The 19,480-nt window shown below is 35.7% G+C and overlaps 1 protein-coding gene across 2 annotated transcripts in view; it reads right to left on the bottom strand.

Annotated features, from left to right (window-relative positions):
• Positions 1-19,480, bottom strand: part of EPHA7 (EPH receptor A7) — a 142,251-nt gene that overhangs the window by 85,962 nt on the left and 36,809 nt on the right. For both annotated transcript variants that reach the window (XM_010707612.3, XM_010707611.3), the window contains exons 4-5: positions 2,930-3,085; positions 1,729-2,064 (exon numbers count right to left, since the gene is read on the bottom strand). In XM_010707612.3, coding sequence (XP_010705914.1) covers positions 1,729-2,064; positions 2,930-3,085 — 492 coding nt within the window. The remainder of the gene's footprint in view (positions 1-1,728; positions 2,065-2,929; positions 3,086-19,480) is intronic.

Here is a 19,480-nt window from a genome sequence, read left to right as displayed (position 1 = left end):
TTTTTCTGAAAGACTATTTTCTTTAACATGAGTTTTGTAATTCTGGTGAAATGGGCTTCATTTTCATGCCACTTTTAATCGGAGGATCTTGAAATGCTTGATAAAAGAAGATAAGGGTTACCTTCATCTTACAGATGGAGAAAACTGTAACAAAGAGAGCCTTTTTTTGTTGTTTTTTGTTTGTTTGTTTTTCAAAATCTGTTTCTTATGTATATTCTTTCTATATGCCCAACTGGAAGCTTTTAAATTATGATACTCAGAAATGCCAAACAGACAAAACTTCAGCTTTAAAAGAATCCTTGAAGAATTACAAATAATTATTTTAAAGATGAAAAGACAAGATGCTAAAATAATATAATCTGTGGAACAATAATAGTTTCAGAGTAAGTTCTCCGTGTGCAAACGGAACCCCAAAAAACTAAATTAATACAGAGAGCAAATCTTTCGGTCACAGAATTGATTCCAAAATTATATGAAATGTGGATTTACTATGCAGGGAAGCAGTACAGGGAATTTAAATATCCCGAAAACATTCCAGATTAACTTTAATAACTACATAAAAACCATCCTAGGTTTGTGGATGAGGAGTGGGGAAGAGGAAGTGAAGTAAAATTTCTTGTCTTTTTTTAAATTACCATCTTTAAAGTGTAAATTAACTAAATAACTAGAGTTTTCCCTGATTGTTCATGGAGCAATGAACAAGCAGTGAAAATGTATGGTAATTTTGTCTTCAGTATCAAGCAATAGTATAAGGGAATAATTCTACCTGAAATTATATATGATTAAAAAAAGGGAATAATTTGACCAAAATAAAAATTTCCTCCAAGATATAAGTATGAAATATTCTTTAAAACACTGATTAGCTGTTCTTATAGCAAACATCAGTTATTCATATCATTTTTAAGGCACTTCTTTGACAGATCGATCTGGCAATTAATGTTTGGTTTAAGATAAAAGAATATAAAAAGTTGGTGTTTGTGATATACTGTAGATTCAGAGGCCTATGCTTTTTTATTAAGAAATAACTTACAATTTCAGAGTCCCAAATCTGAGAATCCTGTTTTTTCACTGAGTATACAGACAACCAAAGCCCTGTTCCCCCTGGGGTGATACGCTAGTTTGATTTTATTTTCCCTGACATTTCACCTGTCAGATTATGATAAGAAGAAGAAACAAAGACTAACCATCACATTCTCACTGAATCTCATAATCAGATATTTGGACACATAAAATAAATTAGAAATGTAATCCTGAGGGAAAACATGAACACCAAAAACACCGTAACATATCCAAATCAATTTCTAATGACCTGGGACACCTATACAGGTTTAAAATATTCAGAAAGGAAGCCTGCATAAGACTGTCATATTTACTTTTTCTTCAAATACTAGGGAATAACATACAATGATGTAATAAATAAAAAAAAATTGAAGAATTTAAAAAATCTATTTTATATTAAAGTTGAATAAAGAAAATTAAATAATAAAAATATTTAATAAAAAATTATGTCCTCTGTAAGATTTTCATGCAGTTTTCTGAAAGCAATCCTGAAGCCAATAAACAGAAGAGATCACCAAGAAATAGTATAAACTCAAATTAAGGAGTTGGCAAAGCGAAAGGATGAATGAGCCCAAATGCACCAAACATGCTCCTGATTTACCGCATCTATGATTTGCATGTGCCCAGTTTCTCTTAGTCTCACACTTCATACGAATGATAAAATCTTACCTGCTTGACCAGTGGTAATACTGACAGCTGCAAAAAGCCTCTGGGAACGACTCAAGTCAGACACCCCATTCACAGCTTCAACTTCAAATGTGTAGTTAGCATGAGCTAGCAGGTCCATGACAGTGACATAGTTATCTACTAATCCAGATTGCTGGGGCATATATCCGATGTTACTCCCACAAGGAACACATTCACCCTGCTCCCAGCTGCACCTCTTGCACAAAATGCGGTAGGTCACATCATTTCTTCCCCCATTGTCAGCAGGAGGACTCCACTCTAAACTCACGGTTGTCTGGTTGATGTTGAAAATGAGGTTCTGTGGTGCAGATGGAGGTCCTGTGTAACAAAAAAAGTCCAGCATAAAGGCACAGAACCATAGTGGGACATGTAGCTAGCATTCTAATTACTAAGACAGAAAATAGTTGAAGCATTTTTCTCCACATAAACATTTCATTATTTTTTACAACAAGCTCCATAAAAGCTTCCTTGAACTCACTTGGCAAGAGCTTTATTTATTTTCCATTAAGGCATCAGGCTAACAATTGTCTGTGTATTTACTGCAACTGACTCGAGCTGTTTCTCTTCTGTGCAATTAAAAGGATTGGTTAATGTACCTTAAAGGTTGCCTTTTATAGTTTTCCTAGTATGGGAATTGTTTCTTTCTTCTAAACATATAGCATCAGCATGGTAATTCTTTGTTATGAGCTGCGGTATGATTTACAGTGTATCTGGTGCTATTTTGGATTTAGCAGACTTCCACTATTTGAACCACCTATCTGTGCAGGCTAGTCTATCTGCAGTTGCAAGATTAAGCCAGATCCAATCATTTTTCAATTAAAACTCAAATCTACATAGACTACTTTCTATTTTTCATGTTATTCATTTTGATATTATATCATACAAAATACATAACCAGCATCAGTTTTAAAGCCATGGGGAAAGTATAGGTGTATTCCATTAAGAGTTACACACTTACCCACATGCAATATTTTCCAATATTATATCAAGCAAATGTGAAAATTACATTTTTGCTCATTCCATATTCACTGTCAATTTCTTCCCCCTCTGCCTTTCAGTTTCATTTACTGTTGCAAATGTACTTTGCAAATACAGAAAAAGTCAACCGAAACTACTAGCTATAAATGACGGCACTTGGTTGGTTAAGCAATGTCCTTTACTATTAAACTCACAACTGACTCACTTGTGCATGCAACATATGGTGGATCAGAAGGCGCTCTGTAATAGCTATCTTCACAGTCACATCTTGAAGATCCTTCCTTGTCAGAAAAGCTGTGAGTAGGGCAGCGGGAGCACTGCAGATCTTGTGAAGATGATTTGTAGAACCCACGTCCGCAAGCTAAAGAAGAACACAAGTTAAAACTTAGATTTGCATAACTACTATTGTGATCTTTATTCTGTCTCCGTTGTACTTAGTACACATTGCTGTGAACATCTAAACTACTCATTCTATTACCGTGATGAAAGCAAGATACGCTCACAATTCCTCTTTCTCAAGTTGGTGCTATTAATGTTTTTGTGGCATTTTTATGAATGCAAGCATATGTTACAAATATGCCAGCAGTTCACAGCACAATGTTTTAACACAGAAGGCCACAGAAATAAAACAGACATCATTTTTCACCAAAGAAGAGAAGAATAATGTGCAAAACAACTGGAGTACTTCCTGCAGTACTTCAAATAAGTGAAAAAAGACTGGAGAAGCTCTTCGCTTAGTCCACTGAAGAGTTTCTGGTATCTGAATCAGTTGATTTGGAATTAATGGAGCAGAAGTTACTGATCTGAGAAACCCAAAGAAACCATAAACCACCAGAAAAGCCTGATCCCCAGAAAAAAATGAGGTGTGAACACTTGTTGGACAGGTGGTGCTGGTATGGAACAAGCAGAAAAAGGAGGAGGGCAGACAGCATGAGTTGCACAAATATTTTTTCCAGTTTCACCGAGACAATTAGGCTGAAACAAAATTAACAAAACTTCTAAGGATGGGTTAGAAGATGGACAATTGGAAATACACGTGTTAGATCATTTCATATTTTGTTTTGTGTTCCGTGAACCCATGAAAGTAAAAATGTGTGGTAACCCAGAACTTACATTTAGAAATATTTTTATCAGCTACTGCCACAGTTCCCAAAGCAGAAACACCCATGAAGCAAACCTTCTGCAACACTTTCAAGCTGAGGACTACAACTCAGAAAGCCAGTTTAAGAACTGCTCAACTACATGAGCTTTTGGGGATGGGGAAGATGGAAGTGGAGATCACACAGTGTTCAAATTGGAAACAGCATTTCAGCATTGAGGTTATGGGCAAACTTACAAGCACTGCCAACATTAAAAACAAACAAACAAACAAGCAAGAAATAACCCAGAAAACAGAAGTATTCCAGAACTTTCTAATAAAACAGCAGATTTTATAACCACACTATTTTATTCAGTTTCTTTTTTCTCATCCTTCATAAACAGTCTAACTGTCTTCTAAGCCGCCACTTGTATGTAAAGAACTGTGGGTGAAACTTAGTATTGGGTATCAAAATATTAAAGCTAGTTAAATAGTCATTCTGAATTCAGAGGGAGAGAATTTACTTTGGTTATATTCATATTTGCTTGGATGTTTTCTCAGAACAGAAGTGCAAAGTATCAGAAGATGCTGATATTTAGAGCAGTTATTTCTGTTATCTGGTACTGCAGTGATGGAAAGAGTATGAAAACAATGAGCTTTATCTAAATCTCACTGAAGACAATGAAAAGTCTTTGACTTTAGTAGCATTTGGACTGGAACCACAGTATAGCTGTGGCTACGTGACTGTTGTTAATCTGATGAGTTTTATGCAATTGAAAGAAAAACTTGGAGGTAAGATAATATTAAAGTTGATGAATTAGTTAAATCCACATCAATATAATATAACAGGAAATTCTGGCCCTGTATTACTCTTTATCAATTTATTAACTTTCTGAAGAAAAATACGCCTGAAGGACAGGAAGCACCATAGCATTTAGTTTGTCATGCTGAAAAAAAATCAACAACAAGGGAATGGAAGCTAAATTACCTGGCAAAGAAAATTAGCATGCAAAGCATGTATCCTTTGACTTTGACAAAGGGGCACGAGTTTGCATTAAAAAAAAAAAAATCAAGCTCTGCTTGTAAAACATGCTATAGTTTGAATCTACTACAGTAGCTGTGTAGCTGTACACGTATGCCATTAAGAAAAGGAGAAAAAGAATTTTAGAGAAGCACTTTGGGTAAACACAAGCAGTGAAATTATAGTTGCGGTAAATTTAACTCAGAATTAGTCTTTTACACCTTCATTCAAGATTCAGAATTTCCTGATCAAAGACGAAAAGCACAAAAGCTGAACTGATTTGTATTCATGTACCTTAAAACATTTATTTAAACTTCTGTCTGCTCTTTCAGTACTTGCAATTGAAATGTAGCTAAAATGACCAAATAATAGTTTCCTGCCTTTCTTAAATAGTCATGTTCCTCTCATGCCGAGCAAAACACTGGACAAATACCCTGGGCCTTCCAGCACACAGCCCTCTGCAAAAGCAAAGAGCAACTTAAAAGACAAAGATCCCTACTGTGATTCCAGTCTGTCCTTCTCAGCAGGAAACATATCCGAAGCAAAGACATGGAGCAAAATAGAGATTTCAGACAGAAAACACAAAATGTAAATAGAAAACTCCTTTTAGTATTTGTTTTCTGATGACTTGATCGAGACATTTATTTGCTTAGATGCTTATTTAAAGTAAGAGTGCATTTCTTATTAGACTTCAAAGGAGATGAATATCTGATTACATGACTGAAAGCCATTTATTCCCCCACATAGCACACCAGAGGCAGCAGGTTCACGCACTTGAACCACGCTCCAATTCCATTCTCTTTTTTCCAAGAAGAGGTTTATGTGATGACATGAAATAACCACCCCTTCAACTTATACACCCTGTAAATTTAAGGGGCAGTGTATTCCAGAAATGACATTTTGAACAGCAGAAAAATTGTTTTAAAAAGGGTTTAAGAAAGTATATAACTCTTTAGATAGGAAAATATGCCAGAATACACATCACAATTTTCCCACTTCGCAAATTGAATTGTATCCAAATAAATTTTCAGTTTAGCAGAAGAATATAAAATTGAATAATTATATTGCTCTTAACATTCTTTATTAATTATTAATTATTGAATACAGCTAAAATGTTGTATTTAACATTGCCCTCATCAAGAAACTTATAACTCCAAATTCTATCAAGACAGAGTGTTGCACAGACCACTTACCAAAATGTGATCACAAGTTGGAAAGAACAGCTTCAAAATACCTTTTTGACTCTTTTACTTTCTTTTTTTTCTTTTCGTTTTACTCTGTCAAATTATCATGGTGAATTTTAGATATTATAAACAATTTAAGTACATTGTTTTGTTCTATTTTAAATCCATCCAGTCCATCCAATTTAATACTTTATATAATATTTTTAAGATCACAGGGACAGATGGCATAAAATCCCCTCTGCCACCACCTCCATGAGCAATATTATAAAAATATTAATTGTTAAAATAAGAATAATAATAGCCAAACATTACATGGAGCTCTGCATATGCAAATCTAAAAGTGATAAATCTAAAAATAAAATCTAAAGAAAAAAAAAGAAGTGTATATGGTTCTTCAAAAGTATCTCTTGGACAAACTTGAGGTAGTTCAAATTGCATTTGATCACATCCATTTTAATATCTCAGTTCACTGGTGCAAGAGAGAAGTCAGCAGTAACACATTTTGCCAACACAGGAATGTATCTTGTAAATCAGACTACAGAGCTGAGGCATTGATGGGAGACAAGCAGTCATGTGTACCTAGTGAGGCAGCACTCTGAAGATGTAGCCATAATCCATGCCAGCCTTGGTTTCAGTAAATTGGAACTCCTTGATTCTCAATCAAGCAAGGTAAGATTCAGGAGTGATTTTGTTACTGAAGGACTTCTAGGATATTTAAAAAGGTGAGGGTGACAAAGACGAAAGCTGGCACAAAACAAATTTACTTCTATTCATTGTGAAGTGTCATTTTAAGCAGGTTATTACAAAGAGCAGCCATTCCCAGATGAAGCTTCTGTTTTGTCCAAATATGCTCCAAAGTTTCACCCATTTCAGGAAAGGATTTCAAACCCACAGCAGTCACACTTTACAGGCAGCACAGAGGCAGAATAACACCTACGAACCTAATGTAAAATAGTCTTGAAAAGTTAGCTAATAATTATTTCCCCACAAATTACAAAACCCAGAATAAATATAGGAGAAAATTGTACTTCAGCTGAGTTACAATTCTTTGCTTACTAGCTGATCCTCACAACTGCTAGAGACTGACCACTTGCAATTACCCAGGACTGCCCAGCACCTTGGACTTTATTCACCAGTGATAGCCACGGCTGCTCCTCAGAGCACATCTTCCCACCTCCTCTACAAAACAAAGAGACTTCTTCTGTTTGGAAGCTGGCAGAGTTCCACCATGAAATACAAAGCCGATGTGAACTGCCCCCAAATGGAGAGAGAGCCTCCTTCAAGACAGAGCTGAATTTTGAAACTGAGCAGGGCATGTCATTTCATATTTAAACTTCCTTGTCTGAAAGCCTTAGATAAAGACTTCTACTATTCTGTCTGAGTATGATGAAAGACCCCAGTGAAGATGACACTAGCAATATTTCTTGGCTTGTACCAAGGTGCTTTCTTCTTCTACACTCAGTTGCACTCAGTTGCACTCAGTCATAACAATGATGTATCGTGACAGCAGGATCTGTCTGGGCTAGGTTGCAGTGGCAGTGCAAGTCACCCCTCCAAAGATGTGTTTAACATATGCCACTGCAGTCAGTGCAACGACAAACATTTTGAGCCAATGCAGTTGAGTGTTTAAGGACTTATCCAAATACTGTAAATAATGAAATATTGAAAAACCAAAAATAAATACTGAAACATTAACATACTCTACCAAGAACTATAATGCCTATATATGGCACATCAAGGCATTTGCCACTCTAACTAGAGAGAGTGACTCCACTTTATGTAGAAAAATAGCAGCTTCTCTGCTGTGAGAGCATCACCTGTCTTGTTAGACTGGTAGAGATCAAATAATATTTTTCTTTTCTTATTTAAAAAAAAAATAAAAGAAATTCAAGAAGAGGGAATGAAGACAGATGTGACAGATGTGGAGAGCAGCAAACAGCATTTCAGAATCCCACTTCTGGGACAGGAAATAGGAAAAAAGGAGCATGTTAAATACCGTTCATTTTTATGTAACCTTCTCACTACAGACATTGTGGAAATTCATTTTGCTTCTAGAAGAGCTATGGGATTGAATTTAGGAGGGATCATGGAAATATGGTAAGAGTTAAGAATGCCATGTGTAACAATTGATGTTTATCTAGCCAAAGTAGAAAGAATAAACAGTTGTAAGGTAGTGACACATTAATCAAGAAACTTATTTGCTATTACAATAATACAAACGAATTATAAAAAAGAAATCTCAATTTGTAGAATTGAGGCTTGTAGGTGGCGTACCTGCTTAAAGCTTAAAGGGCACAGAATTGTTTCAGCATGCTAAACACTTGATTAAACATGGCTTTTGATTACAATTTTTCAGTTTACATGAAAATAAGTAAACATAATGAGTTGCAAAAAGGTGACTGCACTAATTATTGTTTGGTATCATTTTTAAAAGCAGACTGATGTTTTTTATAAAGAGAGAAAAATGAAGATGCCATAATGTGTCAGCAGAGTTGCATTTACAGTTGTAAGTAAATTTTAGTGGCACACATGCTACAGTTTTACGTACACTAAAGAATGTGAAACTAAAGTTTTAAAATGGATACGTTAAGAATGCCTGCATCAAAAGATGGCAAAGAAATAATCATAGAGTTTTAACAACTTATGGATTTGGCATTAAGGCACTCTGAGAACAACAGCAACAAGATTGCCTACCTCAGTTATTCTTCCTGTTGACTTGAATAAAGTAAGTTAACTACCTGTAAAAGTGATCCTATGCACTGCATTTTTTCCTATAGGTAATGGCTAGAATTTGTTTCACATTTGTGTGGACATAAGCCTTCATTTTTGTGATTTGTTTCATGTTATCTTAATCAACTCCCTACATTTCTACCTTCCCCAAGCCTGTGAACATTAAAGACAATTCAGCTCGCCTCCTTTTCACAGAAATTATATATACACAAGGAATTTGTGCAGATGTTTCCTGGATAAAGTTATGCAGCTGCAAAGACTTTATTAATTACAAAATGCAAAATGGATTGTTCTGTAATTGAAACTCTCTGGGGCTGTGATACATTTGAAAATTAATATACATACATGTATGGTCAGGACATAGATGGATGTTGTTAGATTATTTATTACAGATGGATATTTTAACTAATGCAGAAAAAAGGGCTGGTCTTTCTCCACTGGAGCTTTCAAATATTTGCTTCATATTAATGTCTATGGTTCCATAACTCAGGGTTGAAAGCACAGCTTGCAGAAACAGTACTCCCACTGCTAGTGTTGCTGACCTCATCTACGATGGACAGGTCCAGAATCTTTATTTTAATCCTATTGACAGCGCCTCAGTGGGAGTAATTATAACAGTCGGCCACAAATCCAGACCTCCTGTCACTGATATATTAGGGTTTTTCAAAACGAAAATGGGCAGCAGACAAGGAGGATGAAAACAACATGGGGTAGTGATTATAGCAAGATTTGTCAACCCCCTTCTGTATGAACCTGCCACAAACATATGACAATTTGGCATGGGAGACACCAGAAATGCAAAATATTTAATCTTCTACAGTATTAAAAATACAGTTTAGAAAAAAATTTGGTGTTGTTCTCTTATGACACACTTGGCTAGCAGATCACAACATCCGCCACAGGCTCTTTTTTTTTTTTTCTAACATATCTGAAAAGTTTAGACAAACCAAAAGCGAGCTGTTATAAAATAATTCCCAAATGTGGACCTCAATGTGAAATAGTAGACATAAGAAATCCAGTTACTAAAGGAGACTTTATAACCTCTGATCCTCTTTTTCAATAATTTGTGTACATTCAAGTCATTACTCTGTTTGAAACTGTAAATTACTTTTATAGTGAGAGATGGCATCTGTTATGTTCTCTCTGGCACCTAATATATATTCTTTTATAAGGATCTCAGACTGTAGTATTTTATTTGTCTAACTACTAGGTAATGATAAATGTCTAGCCAAAAAAGATGTTTATTTTAGCTTGATTTTTAAACTGCAATAGCATCTGAAGATTATTCATGTTTCAACCAAGGAATTATGTTGTATGGTTTAGTCAGAGTAAACTCAAGACTCTTAATGGTGTCTTAGCTGTAGTGTGAATGACATATCTAAATAGGGCTGTCCCATGGCTGCATACCATCATCCAGTGAATGTTTGCTGTTGCCTGTCAGGAATCTCTCAGACCTCGTATTCACTTCCCAAGCCTAATATGCCCTTATTGTCCAAAGTCCTACTAATGCCTTTTGAGAGATGTTCACATACCACTGTTCACACAAATGAAGATGCAAAAATAGAATGCTTGCTACATAGTAGTTACTTACTCACTTTTTTTTTCCCATCAAATGAAATGAAACCTCTACTTCCCTACAAATTTGCTTCAGAAAATTACTGAGTACATAATTTTGTATGCCTATTCAACATACATAGTTGCAAAGAAATGTTATAAGCACAAAAAACTGTTCTATGGTGTTTTGCTGGCTAATTTATACACAAGGACATAGCAATCAGGATGAAGAATATAGCTCACAAATCAGAGAATAACCATCATCACTATACCATATACAATCACTATACCATAACTGCAAAATTACTTAGAAAGTAAGGATTCCGAATAAGCATATAAAAGACAACATTTAAATGACAATTAAAGAAACTCTAGTGTTGTCTTGATCACAATTAATTAAGTAAATCAAAAGTCATGCACTGAGGCTATGACATAATCTTTCTCCACATTTTCAGAGTTTGCAAGGATTTGGGCATGTCTCTCATTAACTTTCCTGGGAACCAAAAATAAAAAGCCACTCCACATTTTGGGAAAATTAACATGAGAGAGATACACACAAAAACAGACACATTGGAACTTCATTATGGAGCACAGAATACAAAAGTGAAAGGTGGTTTACAGAAATGAAAGGAAGAAAGATACAGTAGCTCTCCTCTTAATTCTTTACCCTTTTTTCCCCTTTGTTTTCTGCTGTGTCCAATCCCAAGATTAAGTTTTCAAGGTGCTTGAGTAGCTTCTGCGCAGAGCTAAGTGATAGCTCAACTCATGTTTAGGAGCAAAGATTCCACATTTAGCAGGACTTAATTTAAATTCATCACAAATATGAAACAATACTTAAAGCATGGATTTTGTCGGCAGTAGAAATTTTATCTGTCTTCCTCTGTAGGTTCTCAATCAGTTGGAGAAGTAGTGGAAAAATGCAATCAGTTGACTTCTACATATTTGTTTTTGCTTGTTTGTTTATTTGGGAGGGAGTGTTGTCAGTTTTTTGTTGTTGTTATTTGGTTGTTTTTTAAAAACTTTGACTAACTTGGTAGTATTTAGCTATGATCTTCTCTTTTAATGTTTTAATTAGCCATTATTAACGGTTTAAATCATGGTAACTAAGAATCCAGCAGATCTAAGAACAGTAATTATCACAGTAACTTATATTACAAAAGTAATAGTGTTCTGAAAAGAAAGTTAGAGGATTATCTAACTCAGAAGAATAGCACATCATTTATATGCATCATCAGGAAACAGACATTACTTCAACAAAAATAAATCAGCTCTGCAAGTTTTGCTGCAGCTAGTGCTTTATTTCTAAAAAGATGCATGAAAACGTTTTACTAAAAATGTCTCAAACCTGTAGCAATGTATTTTTTAACTTGCACAAAATTCAATTCTAACAGTCACAAGAAAGGAACAAAAAAGTAGTAAGGACATCAATACAATACATTATTTCATAAGCTTTTTCTTTTACGTTTTTGCTTCCTTTTCTTTGTCTGTAGTTCAAATAATAAAGGACCCAAAAGATTCCTCATAGTCTGTAAGCTAGCTTGCTTTATACACAGTTCTCTCTTTGCAGTGCAGTTCTGGCCCCCAACTTCTCTGACATCAGAGAGGTTCTGCACAGCCATGCCTTGCGAATTCATAAAGAAATAAATCCTTCAAGGTGTTCAATGCACATTAGGTTTTCTCCATTGCAAATATGTCTTGAGAAAGGTTCCCTGTTATTTTCTTCAGAGAACAGAATAACAGAAAGTTCCAAGTACTAATAAAAACAAAGACATTCTGAGGTTTTGATTTGGTTTTGCTTATTTTCTAAATAAAAATATAGTAAAACCTAATAGCTGATAAATCACTTGGAAAAAATACTTTTGAATTTAAAGTCAACATGATTCCCATGGTCATCTTATCTGACCTTCCAACAAAGCAAGAACCTTTGGATTTCATGAAAAAACATCTTAAACATATTAGAGGTAGAAACGTACCTCTAAAGGAAACTGAAAGTACCAGTTACTAGGTAGGACCTCCTCTCTTTTCCCTCTTTCTGATTTTTAAACAATTCAATTGTTTTAGAATACTGTAGCATCACTGCCTCCACTCAAAAAAAGACTGATCCACTCTAAACAGTTACAACATTATGCAGCACTGCTTTAACTACAAGACAATGACCTTTCCTAAGAAGCAGAGGACTTTTCCCCTGACATGACCATCTCTAATGCTTATTAAAGCCCCTGCTAAATGAACAGTCCTAGTCCTGATAGTTTGACTGTCAAACTCTTCTGATCAAGAAGTTACAAGGTTTTTCACCAAATCCCACAAGAGCAATTTCCAAATACCTGCCAAGATGCCTATTTTCTCCTTTTGGGGGGAAAACATTTTCAAACTTCCACAAGAAGAAACATTAACTGGTGAAGAGAAGATTGTGAAAACATTTTTGGTGGAGTTGCTTCTAAATTAGCAAAGGTAGAGTGAAAACAGGAATATGGTTTGGTCCATAAGATTGGTCAGTAAGGTCTGCAAGCCAAAGAGAGATGGTTGGCAGAGATCAAAGTTTCCAACTTGCCTATCATCCTTCAGAACAGGGGTCTGAGAATTGTTTCTCATTCTTCCAGCAGAAATACTTGAAGTATTAATAAAATGCAAAGTTAATAAAAACACAATCTGAGTATTTTCTGTACCGACGGGGAGAGAACAGTGCTGGGTGTGTTCATTCAGTCTATCTTTATATCACCAATTCCATCCTCACACAAAGAACTCCATTCTGATGCCCCAAAATCCTGTATTTCAACAACAATCCAGATACAAATTTAATGGGAAAGTTTCCTACAAAGGCCTAAGAATAACATGAAATGATTTCATGAAATCTTTTTGTCCCATATGAAATAACTGAGCTTTTTTGGGATCTAGAGCATATGGTTTAGGATAAAGGTCTCAGTAAATGAAGTGAGACAAATAGATTTGTTGATATAAATTTTCTGAAGCTTTGACCAATTAACTTCATGGAGATGTTTAATTTAATTTGACTATAATGGTGTTTAATAATTGGCTGGCAAGAAATAATTCTGGAGAGCCTATTCATAAAATAGAACAGAAGCACACATCTCTACAAGCTTTCCAATTGAAATGAAATTAAAATAACTTAATAACACATTTTTGTTTCCTTTGGACAGTGACGTACCATTACCATTCCAGGCCTGAATCTAGCAGAAATTTTTCACAGGTTTCTGTAACACTTTCCTCAAGGCCATCATTAAAGAGCGGACAAATCCATACAAACAAGGGACCAACTTTCAAGAACCCGCAGGAGCAAAACAATTCAACTTCTGCACAACTGTGCTACAGAATCTAAAAATAACCTCAGTGGCATACACTGGATTCAGATATACCATCATTTAAAGTCAACTGTTCTACTTAGAAAAAATGTTCACGTCTATCAGACCTCAGTGGTTCTTATGGAGGAATGGTTATGCAAAAAAGTAACTGTTCTACCTACTTACGTTGGCCTTGGAGAGGAAGAAATAAAAAATACTCCTAAGGAGGAACAAAAAATACACTTCAATTTCTTTAGGAAGAGATTCCCTTTCAGGTTCACTGAAGTCAGCACATTTTTTATCAGTGCTCCAAGTTTAAACTCCTTGTTAAGTACTTAGTGATAATCTTTAAAAATAAAAATGGATTTAACATCTCTATCTAAAGCTTAGAGTATCAATTTAGTAATAGATTACAAATACACAGATCCTCTTTAATGGAGAATAAAAAAAGAAAAAGCATTACAATAGCAATTCACTGATAAAAAACTTGAATGGAATAAAATCTGGAGAATCTTGGTTTGCTTCAGCAGTAAGAAAAAACAGATTTTTATGAGAAAATGTCCCAGATTCATATCATGTTTTAATTCCAAACAGTACAGCATGAGTTGTGATATTGTGAGATGAAGTTGTCTTTACTAATTGCACACGCAGAGCAGAACTGTGTCATACAGGAGAGAGTCTATCAAATCTGCATGGCAGATCTTTATGGTTTGGAAATGTCACTTTCTACTAAGCACAGAGAAAATAGGGAGGGGCAATAACACAGCTCAAAGATAGCAGCCATCCAAAAAGATAAAGAACACGCTGAGGAAAGCAGACAACAGATTGTGGAGACAGAACAATCACAGATGGAGGCCAGGTGGGTGGGTCACATTTTTTTAAAAAAGGTTTATTTTCATATTTAAACAGTACCCCGTTGTGTAAATGTTCAGCAGAGAACTGATAAGAAAATGGATTTGTAAGTGCATTTGAACAAACAACATGTCTTATAGTCAAGAGGGGCTTAGCTGTATATAATTAAGGGATAATGTGCATGGTTGAAGAGTGTGTGATACAACAAGCATTTTCTGCAAGTGATTAAACTAGACTGCAAAACGAAGGAGCTAGATACCCAAAGAAGCACTATGGAGCCAGCATGGAATAGTATAAAAATATGAACTTTCTTTTTATTATAGAAGACAAGAGGATATTCATCTAACCACACAAAAGATTTTATTCAGTGCAAATGCTGAGAATTTCTGCTTCTGACACCTAATCAAGCTCTTTAACTAAGATTATTACATTTCCATTTCAGCATACAGTTACATTTAATCCCCTAACCCCCTAGGAGAGCAGCTTTGTGTACACAGTGTCCAGGTTCACTGGAATCATGCAGGCCATACTTGTCTGCATATTTTTCCAGAGTAGTGGATGCCCCATTCCTGGGAGCATTCAAGACCAAGTTGAATCTGGGCAGTCTGATCTAGCAGTTGGCAGCTCTGCCCACAGCATAGGGGTTAGAACTACATGATCATTAAGGTTTCTTTCAACCTAAGCCTTTCTATAATTCAGTAATCTCCAGTAACTTAGTATTACTCATCTGAGAGAAACGTTACCACAATCCACACCCACTGACGCAGTGGGTGACTTGAACACTGGATGACTTGAACACTGGATGACTTGAATCATGCAATACCAGGTAAGTCAATAAGATTAAAGGTCCACTTGCCTACTCAAGCCACTGACCACGACCTACATCAGATGCTTGCAAAAAGAATGTAGGTAGAGGCAGAGGAGACACACATCTATCAGCACCCACAAGCATCCTTGATCAATCAACCATCCTCAGCCTTTTTGCCTAGTTTTCCCTGATTTCATTTTTCATGAAATTGCCACAGTACTTTCTCAAACTACCGTAGTTTATCCAGGTGAATAACTGAATGCTAAAGCATGTTTTATCTCTTATTAAAAGAGATATAATAATATTAAAAGAAATGTACTTAGTGCATGTTTCCATACACTTTCTTATATAGCTGTAGGTTGCATAGATGTAGCCACACGGACACCGAATCTGGTTATTAACGACAGTTATGTGACACCAGTCATTACAAACTCTATGCACTGGTACCACTGACAGCATTGTGAGCTCAGGTACATCTCAGCAGAGTCTGCAGCAAAGACACCTAAACAGTTGCATCTGGCAAGATGTCAGGTATATTTCTGACAATGCAAATACAGCAAGACAAGTACAAAACTTTAAAGAATTGGGAAACCTAAAATTCACATTTGTGTTGTTTTTGTTGTTGTTGTTGTTGTTTTGTTTTTATTTATGTCTTGGATTTCAACTTTTCAAGACTGAATAAGAATAGAAAATATGCTAATACAATGTGGATGCATCCACATTAGCATTTTTGTTTTAATCCAGAATGAACTTTTGAATGTTCTTGTCCACTTATATACTGCTTCACATAGGGGTCATCTCAGAACATGTGAACTTGGTTCCTTTCGAAGGAAAATAGTATGAAGATAGACACTAAGAGTGTAACTTGCATTCCAACCATGTAGGATCCCCAGATAAACCCTGTAGAAATATAGTCAGAGTGGACATCAAGTCCTTAGGATTTTTTGCTTTACAAATTTATTCGTATTGCTCCATGCCTCTTGCTAGAAACACCACAATGAAAAGAAAAAAATCAATTATTTATTTGAAGAATCTTTAATTGTTGATTTTGGTTGAAAAAGCCATACATAAAATATCTAACTTATCTAAAACTAGTTCAGGGTTTCCTAACTGTGAACAATTTGCATCTCAAATTTATTTTTTTCTTCAAAATGTTCTGTCAGAAAATAGAATTTACAGTCATGCATTCATTCTCGGTGCTCAAGAAACTGCACAGAAAAATAGAGGAAGATAAATGATGGAAGCAAGTTGTTGTAGTCACAAGGAAATAATAAAAAAAACCCACTAAAATAAATAAATGAAAAGCTGGTTCACCAAGGAGGTGGTGAGAAAAAGCAAATTTTTAAACAGTTCAGAATCAGGCAGTGGAGTTCAGTTTGTCCTCAACTTTATATGCATGCAGGTCCCAGAAGAAACACTCATTTGTGGGAATTGCCCTCACAGCCCATGGCAGAACTCAGTTTTTCACTTAGGATGGAATTTAAGGCTTTCAATTAACTAGCTTTATTCAGAAATCATTCATTCATTCCAAAAATGCTGGACTGCCAAGGAAGAAATAAAACATATCTCAAGAAGGCATGAAAGTCATGGCAATGGCCCAGGGGACAGCAGGTATTGTCACTGATAGAAAGCAATCCCTGATATATCCCTAGGCACTAATACATTTCTGTCTTCAGTTCTGCTACATTACCCAAAAGTAGACTACTCCTCTGGTACTACTGCCCTTCTCCATTCTTGCAATTTTCTTAGTTAAACTATGGAGTTTTTTAAGGATTTTTTTTTTCCTGAAAAGCTTAAAAAAATGATTGAACTTTAATTAAAGTTAATTTTATAAGAAAAACAAAGATTGAACAAATTTAGAGTAATGGGGCTGAGCAACGGGAAACAAAACAGGCATGCAGTCCTTACTCAGGGCTCAGCTCTTCCCCTTCTCTCCCCAACTTCTTACAGGCTCAGCCAGAATTTCCATTACACACTATCATTTCTACTTCATAGCACAGTTTCTTATCACCAGCAAGCACATTAGTCCAACAGACCTACTGATCTCACACTGGTCTCCCCTTAAGACTGTACCAGGAAAGCTATGCAAAAGGAAAATGGTTGACCAAATCTGACACTGGATTTAAATTCAAAGCCAGATTGAGACCTCGGCATCCTGACTGCCTTATGCATTTTAGGAGACTGCTGGGAGGGAAACTGCAGCAATGTGATAAAGAAGTGAAAATATTTTTAGAGCAGAATTTGTCCAAATTAATCACTTGATCCCCACAGCCTAGATAATAACAGGCCATAGAATAAGTAATCAGGATCAGATTTCTTCCAACATTACAACGCCAAAATCTCTATGTGGCTGTGTTAGTGTTTAGGCACTTAATGAATACTTGAGTTCTCACTGGAGTCTGTGGAGACTTAGGACTCATCCTGAGCTGCCTGATCATAACTGCTGCTCCAGTTTGAGAAAGGCTATTCCTCCAGGTACCCAGCTAACCATCCAAAAGAGTACAGGCCTTCTGTGACTCCTGTATTACATCTGCTAACCACAAAGAAGTCTTGTATGCTATATACCACCTGAAACAAGATCAGACAATTTTTAGGAAATCAATGCCAATCTCCTGCAAGTGGACAGTGGAATGGATCTCCAGATGAAATCTCCAAAATAAATCCTACTCTCAGTTACTTGTCCTAGCATGTAAACGTAGAAACCACCTAATCATACGAATTGTCATTAATCCTCAAATGGCATCCCACTGCACAACCTTATAAAACAGCCCCTGTTTTCATATGCAAGTAGTTTATCTAGCATCCTACGATAAGCTGGTAGTGATGAGAAAAAGGAACAGTAGATTATCCACAACCATATATCAGAGCTGCCTCTTTCAAGTACCAAATAGATCCATACACACAGTGTTGTAGAACTTTTTATAGCTTGTCACACAAAGTCTCTGTGACTGAACTGAAATGAGTAATGTATGCCTACAGGGAATGAGATATCAAGCTGCAGCTGGCATATTTGAGCCTTAGAGTAGAGAACTGGCCTACTGTAATTAGGTATTTGAATTCAAAATAAAACAGCGAAGTTAGGTTATTTTTTATTATGTTAGGTTACTACGACTTTTATATGAAAGATGATGAAAATTAGTTCGGTATCAAATCAAATGTCAGCTGGTAATTTATTTCATTATAGCACTAGTACAGATAGAATGTACATTTGAAGAATCTTACATTTGTGTGTGTGTATACAAACGCATGCCTTAAGACCATTAAATGACACAGTGATCTTCACTGTTCTATAATGTTCAAAAATGAACGGTAGGAGTAGAAAACAGCTTTCGTGAAGTCAAGAATTAGTAAACATTCTCAGTAAAGGAAAAGAACTATTTTCCTTTCTGCGTCTCATCTTTCTACAAACTTAGGAATGAATTAACATATGACATTGCTGAAATAGCATATGTAAAAGCCATATATTGGGCTTTTTGCCACTACATGCATGAAGCCACAACAAGCATTAATTATGGATACTTCTGGGGGATTTGGAAATCTCTAATTAGCATGCCACTTCTTGCACTGCGACGGATGCCAACTCCTCTGTCCAGCCATTAAATTTTGTGTTGAATTCAGAGGATGCTTTTGTACAATTTTTTGTTCCCTTTTGATTCCTTTTCATAAAAAGTCCGTAAATGATCCATACTCTACTCTGCAATTTACATACCTTTTTAAGATGCCTGATAATAACTGATAATTTTCCAAAATAAAACAAAATGCTCTGCAGAGCAAGAGGGTTTAAGACATAAAAGGAATGTGAAGCTCACTGGAATAAAACTCAAATGCAGGAGGAAGTTCTGACTATGTATACCTACACATTTGATGTCAGTTTACAAACTCCACTGCACAGATTTGCAAGACTGAGCCCAAATGTATATAATCACTGCATGCATAAATGTTTTCAATCACTAAGGTTCCCAACAAGAACATTTAGATGAACTTAATATTCTCTCCTCCCCCTTCTCTGCATGTACACCTTCCCAAGCAGTACCCAAGGTTTTAAACAGCCCATACATATTGCTGGATTTTCATGTGTCCTTCTTCAATCCTGAACCAAGCACATATTGTGGATTATCAATCAAAAAAAAACCTGTTTCATCAAACTCTGAAAATTGCACATAGAGGAAAAAGGAATGGAATTTAATGTGAAAATAGATTATGCTAGGGTTATTGTACTGATTGCTTCTT

The sequence above is a fragment of the Meleagris gallopavo genome, chromosome 2, assembly GCF_000146605.3.
Source record: "Meleagris gallopavo isolate NT-WF06-2002-E0010 breed Aviagen turkey brand Nicholas breeding stock chromosome 2, Turkey_5.1, whole genome shotgun sequence".
NCBI lineage: Eukaryota > Metazoa > Chordata > Aves > Galliformes > Phasianidae > Meleagris > Meleagris gallopavo.
This window is presented reverse-complemented; position numbering and strand designations above follow the sequence as displayed.